General features: G+C 43.1%; 1 protein-coding gene across 5 annotated transcripts in view; it reads right to left on the bottom strand.

The window, feature by feature from the left end:
- LOC103815302 (calcium-activated potassium channel subunit beta-2) overlaps positions 1–425 on the bottom strand; it is a 129807-nt gene extending 129382 nt beyond the window's left edge. For all 5 annotated transcript variants that reach the window (XM_009089042.4, XM_050977859.1, XM_050977861.1 and 2 more), the window contains exon 1: positions 234–425. Coding sequence is in view for 3 of the 5 variants with exons in the window: in XM_050977859.1 (XP_050833816.1) it covers positions 234–271 (38 nt within the window). In the remaining 2 variants the exon portion in view is untranslated. The remainder of the gene's footprint in view (positions 1–233) is intronic.
- Positions 426–17202: the final 16777 nt, after the last annotated feature.

The raw sequence follows: 17202 nt of genomic DNA, 5'->3' as shown, positions 1-17202 counted from the left end.
GCCCAGGAAACTCTGCTCCAAGGACTTCTGTCCCAGCCAGCTCTGCAATCCCTACCTAAGGCCTGGATGCAATTACAGCTCCACTATATTTCCATGCCTGACTTGAGTTCAATTCCCAACACTGCAGCCAAACAGGGGGAAAAGCCCCCAAACAAACCCAGTGCACTAGTTGCTAATAACTTCTGAACAGCACTCCAAGAGCAATTCCCCAGCCCAGAGCTGTCTCTACTCACCTCCATTTGTCCCGGGGATACTTAAGGCAAAGGCTCATTTTTGTCCTGCAGATTCCGTGCTGCTGCTCAGGGTTATTTTGCCAGGTCGTAAAAAGGCTCCTGAGCAAAAGGAAGAGGAAAGCAGCACGTAAAGCAAACACAGGAGCCCAAGAGGAAAGCTACACCCTGCAGAGCAGCACTAATAGCAACGGCGGGACTGGGGAGGAGAGAACACTCCCAGTTAGTAACTTTTTCCATCGATACATCTCTTACAAAACAATTCAGCTGCAAACTTCTCTTCCTCTTTGCAAGCAAGGCTTTGCTGTAGAGGAGACCTCAGATAAACTACGTGATGAATGTGGGGTTTGTCAGGTTTTTTGGTGGTTTTTTTTTGGTGTTTTTTTTTTTTTTTTTTTTTTTTTTTTTTTTACCAAATAAGCAAATTATTGAAATATAAACTAGAAGCTCAGCTGACTGCTTTAAAAATATACTGCTAGGCAGTAATTATGACAAGGTGCATTTGTCCATGCCTCAGGTTTTTTTTAATTCAAAAGACTTCAACAGAAACAGAGTCATATTTGAAATAACCACCTATGGGAATTTCTGGCCAGCAAGTGCAACAGAGGTGAATGTTCAGATGATTAATAACTTAATTTTTTAAGAGCTTGATGGGCAGACGAGGAAAATACGCCAAACTGTCCTTGCCTCAAGAAGGATTTTTAGTGCCAAAACAGAACTGCAGTGAGAAGGAAAACTCATGATTTCACCTCTAAAGACTTTCAGGGCAGGGAGGTGTGTGGAGGGGCAGAGGGATTTACTGCAGCAGCAGAAGCTGCTGGGCCCAGCTGTGTTTTCACATTCTTGCCTCGGTGGATTTGAGCTTCTCCAAGAGCCAGGGCTGCTCCTCAGTGTAGGTCACAGGGTAGCTACATGTGTGAGCCCACAGGGGCAGTGTGGAAACTTTGTGCTGACAGTTAGTGTGCAGCTCGGAAGAAATAACAAACAATTTGGTTTGAATTTAAAAATTCTGACAGGTACGTCTTGCCAAATGTTAGTCAGAAAGGAAAACTGATGGATATATCGTGTGTGAAAATTCCCAGGGTGTAACAAAATCATTTGTTTTCCAAAAGCCAGTATCAGGTTCTTCCCTTGCCTCAGAATAAACCTGGAACTACTTCAGGGAGGTTGAGAGAAATTAAGATTCCATTCACCAGGGTAAATGAAGTTTGCCTTGAGCACAGAGTCAGAAAATTCTGTATGCAGCAGCAGAGGTGTGAGAGAGCTTCTGCAGGAGTTGTTCTATTAAATGTAATATTAAAGCCCCATCCCTGTGCCCCTCTAACCCTGTGACATCTTGCTTTGCCCTTTTCCCTCTCCGCGGGCTGGTGGATTTTAAAAAGTTGTGAGTTACGTGAGGAGAGACAGAGATCATGCAATGGGGTGATAAGGCAGATCATGGGAGAAAGGAGTCATCTGGTTCCCATCTGGAATACTAAAAGAGACCTGAATCCACTTGATTCCCAAATCTCCTCAGACCCAACAGAGTGGGTGTGCCTGTGCCTTTGGTGCTCCTTGAAAACTGCAGTCAGCATCTCCCCAGGTCTTGTTTGCTGAAGGAGTTTTCCCATATGAGGTTCTCTCAGCCAGGAGCCAACCTGAAAGCCTTTCCATCCACACTGCCAAGGTAAGGGATGGCCCTGGGACACAGGCCCAGGAGGGACAGAAGTGTCCCCAGCCCTGGCTTGCTTGTCTTCCAGCTGGGAGCTGCTCCCTGGGCAGGAGTGCCCTGCATCTTCCCCTCCAAAGCAGTGGCTGTGCAAACCCTAGAGCAGCATCTGGCCAAGGGTTGAAGACTGAGCACTGAAAACACTGTACAAGAGGTGAGAACTGACTTTGGACCATTTACTTACACCACTAAAGTCCCTGTGTATAAATCTAGACCTCTAGAAGAACAGAGAACCCTGTTTTTTACTCTTTTTAGATTATCCCTTCAAGAATGTTCCTTTTGGTCCAGCACAACTTGGAGTGACATGACAGCACACTTTCCCCTCCTTTATAATTTTCTCTCAGAAGGAGCATCTGGCCTTGCTGCCTTTGTAGTTGGTTAAAATCTTGACATGTCAACTCTGAATAATTGAGCCAGGTTAATGGTAGAACATAATTTACAAGCCTCCCAGCATATAAATTGGCTGGTACAGCTGTTTGGAGTAATTGCCAGCAATGGATTTGTGCTTTCTCACTATTCACAGGGCTGGTCACCTTATGAAGGAAAATTAGGGGAGTACTTCCAGCACAATTATATTTAAGCTACTGGCTTTTAAAGGGCCTTTGAAGCAAAATATTTTCTTCCTCATATTAAAGCAGCACTGCCAGAAGCATGGGTAAATTCTTAGGTACCAAACCTGGCACTGTGTGCAACAAGGACAAGGTTTGTAGTCAATCCAGGGGCTGGTTGCTACCTAAAATACTGAAATTGTCCTGCTGTCCCCTCTCTGTATAATTTTATATGTTAATTTTATTAATATTTGATCAGGGCATATATTTAACTTTTGTAATTAATTAAAATTAATTGTATAATTACTTCTCAGTGTGTACACCTCCATTGCCTCTGGGGATTGTCTTTGACTTTTGATGTTTTGAGTATGACCATTTACCTTTCTTCCCCTATCTGTTTTCAGGATATTTTATTCCTTATTTAAAAGACAGACCCAGAACACCCTCCACTCCATTTTTTCTTCAAGAAAACCCCCTTCACATGATAGTTTTGTGGTGCTTGACTACCTGTGCTTTCAGAAATGCATAGAAGTTGTGTTTCAGCATTTACAGAAATTCCCTCTTACATTTTATTCATGGTTCAAAGTATCTGGATATTCTTATTGATAGAAGCAGCTGAATGTTTTTGAGTCCTGCTAATTTGACCTCGTAGTAATTCAGAGCAGATGCATCACAAATTAATTATGTGTTCTGGGAAAAAAAGATTCCCTACCATCCCTTCCTCTGGTTGCTGCCATTGAATTTCACTGGTGCATCTCTTGTTGATGTTGTGTGAGACACAGTAAATCTTTACAGTCTCTTTTGTGTCCATTGTTCATAAACATCTGTTGGTGTCAGTTTTAATTTACTTTCCCCTTCCACTAAATTTTACTTGATCTGTGTCCTCACTAATCACTTCTGCATGTTAATAAGTGATCTTGCTCTTCTTCTCCATTCCTGTTTTATGGTTTGTCAACAGGGGATTCTAGCAGAGACAGCAGTACTAAAACCATGAGTGTGGGAAGTGGAAGGGGCTGATGTAATACTCTAATTCCAGGTGGGAATGCTGTACTGGCTAGGGGTGTATCCCCTTGCAAGCCCCATCTCAGTGCCTTTGGTGCCAAGTCCTCCTGGCAGCAGATCCAAATGCTGAAAATGGGGGAGGGAAGAGCCATGAAAACACTGAGCACCTTGGAAGGCCTGACCTGCAGGGATAACTTCCAGGGCAGCCCCATCTGTTCAGTTCTAAGAATTTAAGGGATGTTTGATTAGTCTTAAGCACCCTACAGAAAAAATACAAATGTAACAATAAGGAAACCTTCAGTTGGCTAAAATGAATGTAAATAGATAGTGATGATAGTCAAATGCAGATTTGCATTTGAACCTGCAAAACCCTAACAGGAGAATTTGCTGTCAGAACAATTCTCTGGAAGCTTTCTAGGCCATCTATTCTTGGGAGTTTAAATGTGACCTAGCTGAAAATCCTAGAATGAAAGGGGCTTGAGGACATGACATGTCATTAAAACCACCAAGTGAAACAAAAATCACCATTCTGGACTCTAGTGGATAGGCCACCTTTGCATAACCTGCAAAGAGACCAAAAATAAATATATAAATTTCACATAAACATTACATCTAGGAACTTATATTCAATAAATAACATGTTTCTGCTACATTTCCTGAGCATTTCTGATAAAAAACAGGACCCAGAACCAGGACTTTAAAAATACAGATTGCTTCTTGTAAGATCAGCAAAAGTAGCCAAGCAAACACTTCCAGGGATTAGGTGCATAAAAGGAATTATGTGTTTAATGGAAATAATATTTAGAACAGCTGAGATTAAAGAAGTGACCCTGACCCAGAGGCTGTTCTAAGATATTGGATGATTCCTCATGAAGCCAAATTTCCTGGGAGGTTATGAGCAATGTTTAGTGGGCATAAGATGTAGTGTCACCTCCTCTGGATAAAAACACTCACACCCTGTTGGGTTACATTGGGAAGGGGAAGGCATATTTCCAAACCCAGTCAGTACTTCACAGGAATTCCCTTTGGTGATACAAACTCACCCTGGGATTTTATACCCAAAAGCAGATAACTTAACTGGGATCCTTGCTGATTCCCTCCCAGCTGTCTGTCTGTCCGTCCGTCCGTCTGTCTGTCTGTCTATCTATCTATCTATCTATCTATCTATCTATCTATCTATCTATCTATCTATCTATCTATCTATCTGTCCGTCCATCCATCCATCCATCCATCCATCCATCCATCCATCCATCCATCCATCCATCCATCCATCCAGCCATCCTCCATCCATCCATCCATCCTCCATCCATCCATCCATCCATCCATCCATCCATCCATCCATCCATCCATCCATCCATCCATCCATCCATCCATCCATCCATCCATCCATCCATCCATCCATCCATCCATCCATCATATCCAGCTTACCCTGAGGCAAAATCTGTCAGCTTTTCCCATGGGCAATAGCAGGGATGCACTGCCTCTCAGCACAGGACTGCTCTCTCCTTGGGAATATCTGCTGTGTGGGAATACACTCATCTGTTTGTGCCTTTCTTTTCCTTCAGGGGTGGGTATGACCCATTCCTGTAGTACCTTGGGGTTCTCTTAGGCTGACATCACTTTGTTAATATTTTCATGGGACATGCCCCAGAGAAAAAAAAAAAAACCCAAACTTGGCTCACCTATTTTTTCAATATATATCTGTAATGTGTAGGTCTGGTGCTTTTGTTCTTGGATAAAATCACATCAACCACTCCTTAGGCTGGGGTTCCTCCAAGGAGGCAGTTTCACATTGTGCTCAGTGCAGGCCAGGCTCAGCTGCTTGCTGCTCTTTCCAGGCATCCAAACCCCTTGGGACCTCTGGCTGGGTCTGCTGGACGTGTCTCACACCTTTGCTGTGTTAGGAGTTCCAAAACACAGGCTCCTTAGCACTGGGCCTGTCCCTCTCCCTTGGGTGCTGTAAATAGATTTTCTTGGAGTCATGGTGCTGTCTGCAGGAGCTGCAGGAACGCTCTGTAAATTGCTGTCTGTAAATTGCTGTCCTGGCACTTAGGAGATGTATAAAACACATCCTTTGTTTGTGTGTCAGAGCAGCCTTGAACATGGTTATAGGCTATTATAATTTCCAATCTGCTGAACTCACCTTGTACTGTAAAACACCTTGCCAGGAAGGAGCAGTTCCTGGGTTTGTCTGCTTGGAGCAGCCATTTAGGATGAAATGCTGCATGAATCCCTGTAAGATGATGCATAAATTGCAAACCAAGAGTATTCCCCCAATACCCAGTGATGCCTCAGCCAGATGCACACCTCAGGAGATTGATGTGATCTTTCTGTTCTTATTGGCACATGAAGAGCTGTTACTGCCAGGCAAGAGAGGTTCCAGGACATGGAGATGAAGCCTGGGAGAATTTATTTTTTTTTAAATGCCTTTGGTCAGTAGTCAGATGAGCAAACTTTATATCTGCAAAACATTCCTCCTAACCTCAGAGCATTTCTGACAGTTTTCTGTCTCTCATCCTCTCCACTGGAGGCAGGAGGAGTTTGTGCAGTAATTATCAAGGCAGGAAAAGGATGCACACCTCTCATGAATATATATTTTTCTCACTCAGATGCCCCAGCCTGGAATGAGGAATCAGAAAACCACATTAACTTGAGCTCTTCTTCCTTGCCCAGGTCTCTGCAGAAGGAAGAGAAGGAAGGAAAAGGAAAATTTCTCCCTCTTAGTGTTGTGCAATCCTGATTGAAGCCTTTGGTGGCTGTAGGGAAGTGTTGGGAGCTCTGCTTGGCACCATTAACCTTGACTGTCAGGTGAGCCTGGGGGAAAAGAGGCTCTCTGACTTATTGCTTTGACCCCTAACATGCCAGCCTAGCTCTAGTCTCATTCCAGTAAATTCAATACAGTTACACCAGAGATCAATTTGTTCTGAAGCATTTTTGGTGTGTTCATACTTAGAAGTGTCAGATATTATTAGCAACAGAAGTTTATCTTGTGAGATAGTATCAAGAACCCGATAGAAGTGTGATTTTGTTTCATACTGGCAGCAGTGTAGGAAATGCTGTTTGACTCTCTTCACAGCATGGATTAGCAAAATTAGACTTGTCTCCTTTGCACTAACAAGCTCCAGAGCAGAATGGGAGCCCTTAAATGAAGGAAACTCCTTTCAGACACACACACAAAAAGCTGTGGGAAGAAAACCATCAAGGCTTCCAGGAGGAGAGATTATTACAGAGTTCATATCTGTAGGGCATCCACTCTGCAGGGTTTTTGTGCACAGTGACATGACTTCATGTTTTTATTTACATTTTCTGAAGAGTTCACAGGATGTTGCCATAGGGAATGCTCCAGTTGTCTGGGATACCCTTTTATATTTACATCACAAACAATTCTGCCTGTATACTGACTTGATGCTGTTTGACAATCAGTAAATATGGTGGGGCTGTTAACAGTTTGAGCCAGGTTTTAATATAGTTGGGGTAATGTTGTGTCTTCATTTTATTTTACCTTCTGTTGATTTTTCATTTCTTTGGATTTTGCATGAGTAATGCCTTTGGAAGCCAGACAAATCTGGAAGCTGGCAAATCTGTTCTCTGAGGCTGCACAGAGCACTGCTTGCCCCAAGCAAGATTTGCAGAGAAGATCATTTCCATATGAGCACCCGAGTAAGTGGCCAAATTCTAGCTCAGCCTTCAGGGTTAGTCTGAGCCTGGGTGCCAGGTGTCCCCTAGTCAGGTGCTGAGCATTTCTGGTAACAACCAGGGATCCTGAACACTTGACATTTCCCCTGGAACCTTCTGAAAATCTGCCCTCAAGGCTGAACCCTGAGCTGATGTGGTGAAAGAGAGACTTTATTAATTTTCATCTGGTGGGCCTTGAAGCTGGCCCAAACTAGTTTCACTCACAAATAAAGTTTAGCTGCTGGTAGAAGTTAGGTGAGGACAAAAAGCAGGAGTTTCAAATCTATTTCAAAGCATGTCTCTGTGGAAGTTTAGTTCACAGGCTCTCTGTTCACACAGGGAGGAGTAAACAGGAATGTTTCAAAGAATTCCTGGAAATTTCTTCCCGTGGCTGTCACGATGAGCACACACCATCCTCTGGGTGGTTTTAAAGAGGATTGCTCTCGGATTCAGAGCTCACACCTCTGGCAGCAAGGCCTCAGGGTACAATGAGAAAATTGTCATTTTTAACCCAACAGATTCTTTTGAGCTGAAAAGAAGTGGCCCTTCCACGATGTTTTATGTGCTCTTCACTGCTTCCTTTCTTTGCCTCCCCCTACTCCCCCTGAACTTTTCAAGACACTTGGCTTCCAAAAGTTGGAAAGGAGCCTGACACTACAAAGCTCTGGAACTTCCTAAAACCTTCAGAGAACTGTTTGAATGCCACAAGAGCATTGCTCATGTCCAAACAACATCAGTTCAGGCCTCAATGACTGTGCATCTTGACCACACTCATGATCATTACTGATTCATCTCAGATGTTCACACCAGGCTTCTCTTGCTCACATACATGTTTAACAAATTGCTGCCTTTCAGTGGAATTGAATTATTTGACATTTGTTCCCAGAAAAGGTATTAAGTGCCTGTCATGTATTATCTGTAGTTTCATTAATTATTTATCATTTGTAATCCTTATTTAGGAAGTTCTAGCTATTCATCCAAGAATGGGATCAAGCAACTTGTGCCATAACTGTGCCATCATATGAAGCAATGAAAAGCTGTCACTATTCCTGGAGCTGGTGCTGCTGCCTGCCCATTCTTGTCCCTCATCCTGCACAGTCCCTTCTTGCTTTTTCAGAGAAGGAGGCCAAGAAAGTGATCTAGGTTAAAGCTGACACTACAAAGGGAAATCTTGGCCAGACAGATGCTTGTTTTGGTACAGAAAGGAGCTGGCAGCCCAGGGAGTTTTTGGAAGAGAATTTGACTTTTTCTTCTGGCAGCCTTTGCAAACTGATTTCATCTGATTGAGAAATGACATTATAAAATATAAAATGGCATTGTAAAATACCCATTCCTGAAGAGGAACTGCTGGGTAGCCAAAACAAGTCTGTGACTGCCCCGGATGTCAAGCATGTTTTAACTTCTCTGAGATGTGGGTGCTTTCCCCTGCAGGGGCAAAGGGATCTCCTGAGTGCCCTTGGCAGGTCTGTGGCACCAGCAGTCCCCACCATGGCATCATATTCTGTATATTTTCAGGGGAATGGAGAATGTGGGATCATATAAATACCCTGGCCAGTGGTTCTCTGTCCCCAGCAGAAATGTTGCCCAATTTTATCAGCAGGAAAAAAAGTCAATCAAACAGTGCCCTTGTCCAGTACAAGTTGGGATATTCCTGTTCCCAAAATGGCTTTGTTCTGCCCCACTCCCGTGTCCCCAGTGCTGTCACTTGATGCATTTTCTTGTAGATTCACAACCTGATCTAATCACACAGCTTGGCAGCCAAGTGTGTGCCACTGCAGGGAGAACACCTCTGCTTTTTAACATGCAAGCTATTCAATAAGGAGCAGAAAGCAGAGCACAGGTACAACCCCAGCACACTCTGAGGGTCTCACAAACAAACACACAACACAGCATCCAATGCACCATCATCTATATTTATATTTTCTATCTATATTTATATTTTCTATCTATATTTATAAAAACTTTCTGGCAGTTTCCCCCAACTTGGCCCACAGGACTTCAGCCACTGCCCTCTGCTCCTCACACAAGAGCCAAGCACTTACTAAATGAGAGAGTCAATAATGAATAACAGCAACAGGGTTAATTCTTCTTATTTCTGGGTCAGCAGTAGACTGAAACACATTTAGAGATGTAAAATAAAAAATATATAGAAACAGCATGGGGGTTAGAAGGAAAACCAAGAAAGCCCAGCATAGTGCCAATTACTAAACAGCCTTTAGGCTTCCTCTTGGCTGCTGGTCAGCCAAGGTGCTCTTGAAACAGAGAAGTGCATCTCACATGACAGCAGGAATGAAGATTCACCCTTGAGCTGTGTGTTTGCCCCATGCAGAGTGTTTCCTCCAGCTGCTGCTGGAAGATCTGGGCTCCCCCTCTTGACATGCCTTGTCCTCTCACTCTTACTTTTCTCATTGTCTTCTGGATTGTTGGCTTTTGGTTACTTACCTACTTGTCTCCCTCCCAGTGCTGCCCTGGAGGATGCACACAATGGGTGGGATCTTCTATTTCTCTTAACTGGGATTAAAAAACAAAGCAGCACATCCTGACAGTGCACACTGGTTTTTGACTTGAGCTGTTTGCCAGTGAATTTGGTTTTCTGCCTCTTCCTCCTCCTGTAACCTCAAGTCTCTTCAGCACCTCTCACCTTCTCTCCAAGGTCTTTTCCTATTTTGTGTTCCCAGAACTGTTTATCATGCAGGCAAAGGGAAGCATCAGTCCACTACAAAGGGAATTATCCATTTAAACATCACTAGTCTGACATATATAGATTTTTATTTTAGGAGGTAGCATGTAAAACATAAATAAAATGCAGGATTTGGTGGCTTCCCCCTAGGTCAGGTTGCAGCTGCTCCATCTCTGATACCTCCTCACAGCAATGTCCAGCAGCCTGTGCAAGCCAGGTCCCCACACTGAGCCTGCTGTGAGCTTTCTCTGAAGGTTTAATTTGCATCACACCCTCGTGTGTGTGTGTGTGTGTAACTCCAAAGTGGTGCAGGGACACACCTCCAGCCCCCAAAGCTGCTTGTCTTCTTTGAACCCAGGTGCTGGGGGTGACTCCTGTTCCCCACCTGCCATAATCAGCCAATTGTCCATGGTCTCCATCAGCCTGATGTGTGCCAAGGCTTGGGACTGGGAAATGTCAGCCCCAGAGCACAGAGACACCCTGGGACTGCTGGAGGCTCACACAGTGCTGGGAGCCAGACCAAAAACGGGCTCAGAGAAGAGCTCTGTGTGTTGCTTCAGATATGGGTCCATTCATAAAGCAAAATGCAGTTTAAGGTCCATCAGCTGGAGGGCTGAAATTGATTTCCCTGCCAGTCTTTAACCCAAAGCACCTGCAGTGGGTGCCCCATTGCAGCAGGTGAGAGTGTGTTTTGCATTGTCTCTCTGCACTTTCTCCCTGCAGCACAAGGACAGGGTCATCTCTAGCTGCCCAATAAGATCTTCAAGGGGGTGATTTACAGCTCTGAAAAGGTCTTCAGAGGCATTGGTGGGAGCAAAGGATGTGTCAGTCAGGGGGATCATCCCTTAGGGATCTAGTTTCCCTTGCTGCCTTCTTCTTCTGCCCCTGGTGCCAGCTGAGGTGCCAGCTGTGCCACAGAGGGCTGAGTGCCTGTGTGTTTGCCTTTGCTGTGAGTGACTGCAGCCTGTGCTCTGGGCTCCTCTTCTTGCCTGCTCCACAGAGCAGAATGGTCTCAGCATGAGCCACGGAGCCCCTTCTGCTGCAGGCTGCCAGGGGCTTCCAGCCACTGCTTGGTGTAGGCTGGAAAACAACCAAAACCAAACCTTTTTGCAGAAACCTGGTTTACCCTTTATTGCCCAGCTCTGCTCCCTGTGCTGTAACCAGGCTGGTTGTGGCCCTGCCATTTCACCTGCTGCTCGTGCTCTGCTCCTGGCTGCTTGAAATACTTTAATGCTGACCTGTATTTACTGAAAATTGAGCTTTTCATGGTTTTGTGGGAAAGTACACACTGCTTTTGATCCTGAAGGGAATTAAGGCAGAAAATCAGCACAAGTTGTACACCTTTTGAAATCTTAAGCACGAGGCTTTCCTTTCAATTAATGTCTCATTGGAAGTTGCTGTTTTTAAAAATCATAAAAAAGCTTTTTGTAGTGCCACATACATCTTGGGAGGGTTTTTAAAGTATCAATGTAATTCTTAGAGAATTTTTTTTAATAGAAAAACTTTTACAGGTGCTGTTTTTAAATTTCCTCTGAGCTGCAGTAGTGCAGAAGATCAAAGGAAGTGGCTTTCTGCCTTCCAGTCAGCAAAAGTTCAGAGGTCTTGCCTGTGACTACATCTGTTTATAACAGATTGGTCTGACTTCACCCGAGGGAGCAAGAGAGCAGAAATAACTGACTTAAACTGGAGGAAAAAAGAAAAAAAAATATTGCTGGGTATGAGAAACTACTGTAAATTGTTGAAGGTGATCACTGTGGAAATCCATCTCACCAAAATATCTCTAATTGATTGCGAGACAGCTTCAAAGTCCAGAGAATTTTGTGCTCAGGATGTAAAATGAAATTTTCAGGCACTTGGCTGACAGTGTAACTCAGCCAGCTGATTCTGTGGGCAGTTCTTGAAATGGGCAGGGGTTGTCCAAATTGCTCTTGTGGGCTGACCAGAGCCTGAATGGAGCCCTGTGTCCCTTGATGGATTCTCTCAACCTTAGTAACGTGCTCTTAGGCTTTTCTATTTCTTGGCCATACCTGAGAGACAGTCCAGTCAATATGGTGCAAAGCAGCTGTGGTCTGCTCACATTTCAATACTTTACCAGTCAGAGTCCATAGGGGTTTCCTGGAGAAATCCAGGTGAAGACAAGTAAAGCCTACTTTCAAGCTGAGTCTGTTTGGAATATGCTTTTGAAGGCTTGAAAAGTTTTCCTGAAGAGAGCTCACTCACACTTGAAAAATATTATAATCAATATTTCAGTTGAGTGCTTAGAAACAGGAAAAGAAAAGGCAAAGGAAATTGATATCATTAGAGAAAACTGTGAACATATTTTTTATTGCTTTCCCTAGAGGAGATATAGCTCAGAACACATTCAGATCTTAAAATACCATTGTTTGAAAAGTGAAAATGAGAGTAAAGAGCTGAAGCTGTGTGAACCATTGCCAGTCTATATGAGCCTGAAGTTTTCTAATCCTCAGGATGTGAATCAAAGTGTAAAATGCTGCATGGGGAGTTGTGAGACTCCTGGCCCTGCTGATGAAGGATAAGGCATGGCCAGACCCTTCATCCATTTTGCCAGCTGAACCAGGTCTCCTTCAGCCTCCAGAGCTCTGTGCTGTCCCAGAGCCTGGCTCCTAGGACCTGTCCTGAGGGCAAACAGCTTCTGAGAGACCTTATCTTCTTCTCTCCTTCTACCCAGCCGATTTGTCAGGTGTGCAGCACTTCTTACTCTAGAGGTCAGTATAGTGTTAGGAATGGAAATGATGCATAGCCAATTCCTTCTCCCTGATGAGATGTTCCGGGGTGAACTCTGAATCATTCTCCTTCCCAAACGAGATGGGAGAGAGATTTCATACTGGGGAAATGTCTTTGTAGGAGCACAAGAGGCAATATGGGAAGCTCAGAGGGCGTTTAAGAAAACAATCATTGAGGCTCTCTGTTGAATGGAAGTTATGCATGCACTAGTAGCAATTTTCTGAAGTCATAGACAATAACATAATGTGAGTGGGTGATGGCAGAAATTACATAGGCTGGAATTTAGGGAGCTGACAGCAGCCCTATGCATCACTTAAGGCCTATTTCTGAGCCCTTAATTGTGGCTTAAATAGCCTTGTGCTCATCTTCTGTGGAGAAACAAATTCTGTCTAGGATGAGCACCACGAACACAGAAAGGGGAATCTGATCATCTGGAAAACTCCTGTGCCAGGGAAGGGGTGGTCTGTCCTGAGGACAGATGTGGGCAGTGCAGATTTGTGCTGTAGCTTGCACACATCAAGGTCTAATGCTGTGCTTTGCCATAGGATGTGCTGATGTTAGTCCAAAGAGAAGCCATGAGAAAATCAATCCTTAAACAAGCAGGAAAACTGAGCAGTGAGCAGAGCCCAGGAGTTGTGGTGGTAGACTCCATTGGTGTAGGAGCTGTGGGGCTGATAACCCCAGAAACAATCCCACTTAGCAGTGCTCCAGAGGCATTTGCTTTACTCTTGGGTGGGCTTTCTGCAAACAGTCAGACTTGGTGTAAGGAATGCTTGCAAAAATTGCTCTTTTTTAGCTCTGCTGTGTGACTTCAGGAGAAATCAGACTGGACTGTCACATCTGCCTTTGGTACGAAATGGTTGTGTGCTGGTTCAGTTGGAGAAGAGAAGAGGCTCTGAGGGAGATCAAGCTCCCAAGGCACTTTGCACTGAGCATATTGAACAGTGAGTTTCTCACTCAGTTCTCAGGATGTGCTTTAAAAATTGTGATGGGCAGAATTAAAGCTGATCCCATCAAACTCTTTGTTATCTTTACATACTTGGATTTCTTGTAATATTTAACTTTTTTTTCTTTCCATTTCCTGGATATAGAATTCTTAGTTCTGAGACAGTCAATATTCCCCTGTAATGTATTTTGTCATATGCTCTCGATAAGCATTTTCAACTTGATGTCCTAATAAATGTTATTTTTGTCAAAACAGAAAAGGTAAATTGAAGCAGTCTCCTGAAAGCCACTTTGAAAGCAGAACTATAGATGAAATATTAGGATTATAATAATAGCACTTTTCAAAACACAAAGCTTGATGGATTTAACTGTTCCCTTTTTAATTAAGAAGAAACCTGCAAATCACTGCTGTTGTCTGGAAAGAGATCTGTTTTTCAGATGTCTGCTAAATTGTTTTCATGAATTCTATTCTGATTCTGGGTTTGTTCACAAATTGCCTACTCTTATTATTCACAATGTGTGATTGGGCATGTGGTATATTTTCTGCTCTCTGGTTTAATGACTGAAACATTTTGACAGGGAGTAGCAAATGGTGAATGACAACTAGAAAGCAACATGCAACTTGGGGCATTTGCAAATATTTTCAAGACTATTAACAGTCAGAAGAACACTGCTGAAGCCTGGGTAGTCTGACCTCCATGAATGATAATGATTCACATCTCAGCCATTTAGTTACAGATGTATTTCAGTCAGTTTGTCATTTGTCCAGATCCATTAGGTCTGCTAGCAAAATCATTGTCTATGAATGATGAGTCTTTCAGTCCACATTACTTGTAAATACAGCCTAATTCTGAAACTCAGCCACGGGGGAGCAAGTTTTCTGATTTCCATACCAGGGAAGTAAACCAAAATCATGTATTTTTGTCCTCTAGGACTGACACAGAGGTGGGTACTGTATTCTTGTGCAAAGAGTTATAAATGTGGTGCCAAAGTCAGTATGCCTGCACATTAGCATTAGAAACCCTGCATTTCTGAGGTATAAAACTGAGGTCATTTAAAAATATCCTGACACATTTATTCACAAATAAGGAAGAGCTTATTTTGTTTGGTAAACCTCATTCTCTGTCACCGCGCAAAACCCATCAAGTTTCTTGACTTCTTCAGCTTGGCAATTGAAAAACAGCCCTATTCCAGTTCAGAAGGTTTTGAGATGGTGGATGTGTGATTCTCACACAGAATATGTGCAACTTTTTTTCTTGCTGCAGCCTGGGGTTCTCGAGCTGGATGAATGATTAAGATTTCGTAACACTGCAGGCAAAATTCCTTCCCTTGATCCACGCTGTAGATTTCGTTTGCATTGTCTGCACACATGGTACTTTCATTTACATCAATGGGAATTCCACATGCTGAATAAGGAAGAAATATTTGCATTCTGGATAAGTGCCTTATTTGGGCACTTATTAATACTTAACTGGCTCGGGCAGAGCTCCCACTGACTTTGATCTTGTTGGCAAGCTGCCCACTGGGTTTGAAGCCCTGGTTTGCAGAGTTGCTAGATGGCATTTGAAATGGCAGGGGTCAGCAGTGATTGCCATACAATTCCTCTTGCTTTCCCCATCACAAAGTTATCATCCAGAGTAAGTCATTTCAGTTCTTTTTGGAAGATTAATAGCTCTCCACTGGTAACAGAAAGCAGTACACCCACTGATGAGTTTATCATTTGAACTTTGAATCCAGTCAGGAAGTTGAGATGTAAGCTCTTCCATGGAGGTGATTTGTGGTATATTTCCAGTTTTCAGGGTCAGGTTATTAACCAGAGTAACAGTGATATAAGCACATGTCGTGGAGAACATGAATCAGAGGAAGTGTCTGACAAAGACTCCACTGTGCAGGCAGCTTTCCTGGGATGCTGTCAAAGTCTGATGAGTGTCATGGAGCTCCAGGTGTCAGGCTTGAAAATACCACAGGTATTAACAACCTGCATGTGAGGATATAAAACTTTCCTTGCCAGTGCTCTTGGTACTCAAAAGATTTTATGCTGTGGCCTGTCTATGGAAGTATTTAATTTTCCTCTAGGATGCACAGTTCCTAGAAGTTTTTTTTGCTTTTCCCTGTCACTTAGAGGGAGAAAAATAGTGACAAAAAACCAAGCCAATCACCTGCATTGGGTAACTTGTAACTTTTTACATGGGTGGAATGTTCCTCACTTTGTATTTGGTAACAATGCTCTGGGTTGCTATCAAAATTAAGATATCAAAAGAGCATAATTGTCTGCAAATTTCTAATGCTTGTCCTGTCCTTCTGAGAGTACTGAAACATAAAATAGTCTGGGAGAAAACCTGTGCTGTAAAATATAAATATTATTTGAGCTATGCCAACATTGGAAATCATTACCCATAGCAAATTATGATGTTCTGCCATGTTTCTGTCTTGGACTGAAATAAATACTGAAAAAATTTATGAGCAGGGAGTTCTGAAGAGTGCTGTAGTATAGAAATACTCAGCCTTTTGTTTAGATCCAGTGCAATGTTATGGGAAAATTTTATGGAAAATGTAGTTCAGGTGTCTCATGCCTCTGTCCAAGAGCAGGATCAGATGGTTTTGCAATGTGGTCTAAAGCATGCTCTCCTCCCTTTAACAGCTTCCACAAAGTACTAAACAGGGAGAAGAGACCAGCAAGTACCTCCCAAGGCAAATTCCAGTCTGGGAAAGTCTGATTTTGTTGGGTTTTTTTTGTTTGCTTAATTGACTTTTCTTTCTCATTGCAAATCACTTTGAGGAAAAAACTCTCAGTCATATCTAATAATAATCATAATAATATGGAATTCAACTTCTCTAGCAACAATAATATGGAAATCAGCTTCTTTTTTAATAGATGCACTCAGAGTTATGGTATGGCAAGTTCTACCTGTGTTGTAACAATCTGTTCAAATCTACTGTGATAGTGGAAAGAGTCTGTCCTTCAGCTGCATCCAAAAAAATGCTGAACACCCTTTCTGTAGAACCTCTTTTTCAGAGACTGAAATTTATTTGAGGGTAATTCATGTGCAGTGGAATCATCCCAGTTTTGTGGACTAGGTGAATAGCCTGTGAGACACAAGTAGCACTTGTGTCGGGCTTGAGAGGAGAAACATTTGTCTTCTGCTCTGGAGGCTTCAGCCATGCCTGGGGTCAGGAGGTGAAACCTTTAAGTGGGAAGGATCTGCCTGACTCCTGCTCTCTGTGGTAACTTCTGCTTTCTCCCTTGTAACAGAATGTAGTTCCCACAGAGGAGCTATTTTCATATATTTAGGTATTCATTAATATTAGTACTCTGAATAAAAAATGCATCCCCCCCACAAAAAAAAAAAAAAAGCCAACCAAATTACACATTGCATGCACTTAATCTGTGTATTATAAAAGTGAGAGAGAGGTAGAAGCACTGGGGGAAGAAACCCTTTCTCAGGAGTGTCCTTGCTCCTCTGAAGGCTTTGCTTTAGCCACTAGGTGATGCAGCAGCTTCTCTTTGTGTCCTGGGAAGTGGTGGAGAGAAGCTTGGAGAGCCTGGCATGTGAATTAGGAATGAGTAATTGGAGAAGAGCTCCACTCCTCTAGAAGCGATACAGACTAGATAATAGCCCTTGGAAAACTAACGAGATGATAGGATTTCCAACTTTACATTTTCTAATT

Source organism: Serinus canaria, chromosome 9, assembly GCF_022539315.1.
Source record: "Serinus canaria isolate serCan28SL12 chromosome 9, serCan2020, whole genome shotgun sequence".
NCBI lineage: Eukaryota > Metazoa > Chordata > Aves > Passeriformes > Fringillidae > Serinus > Serinus canaria.
This window is presented reverse-complemented; position numbering and strand designations above follow the sequence as displayed.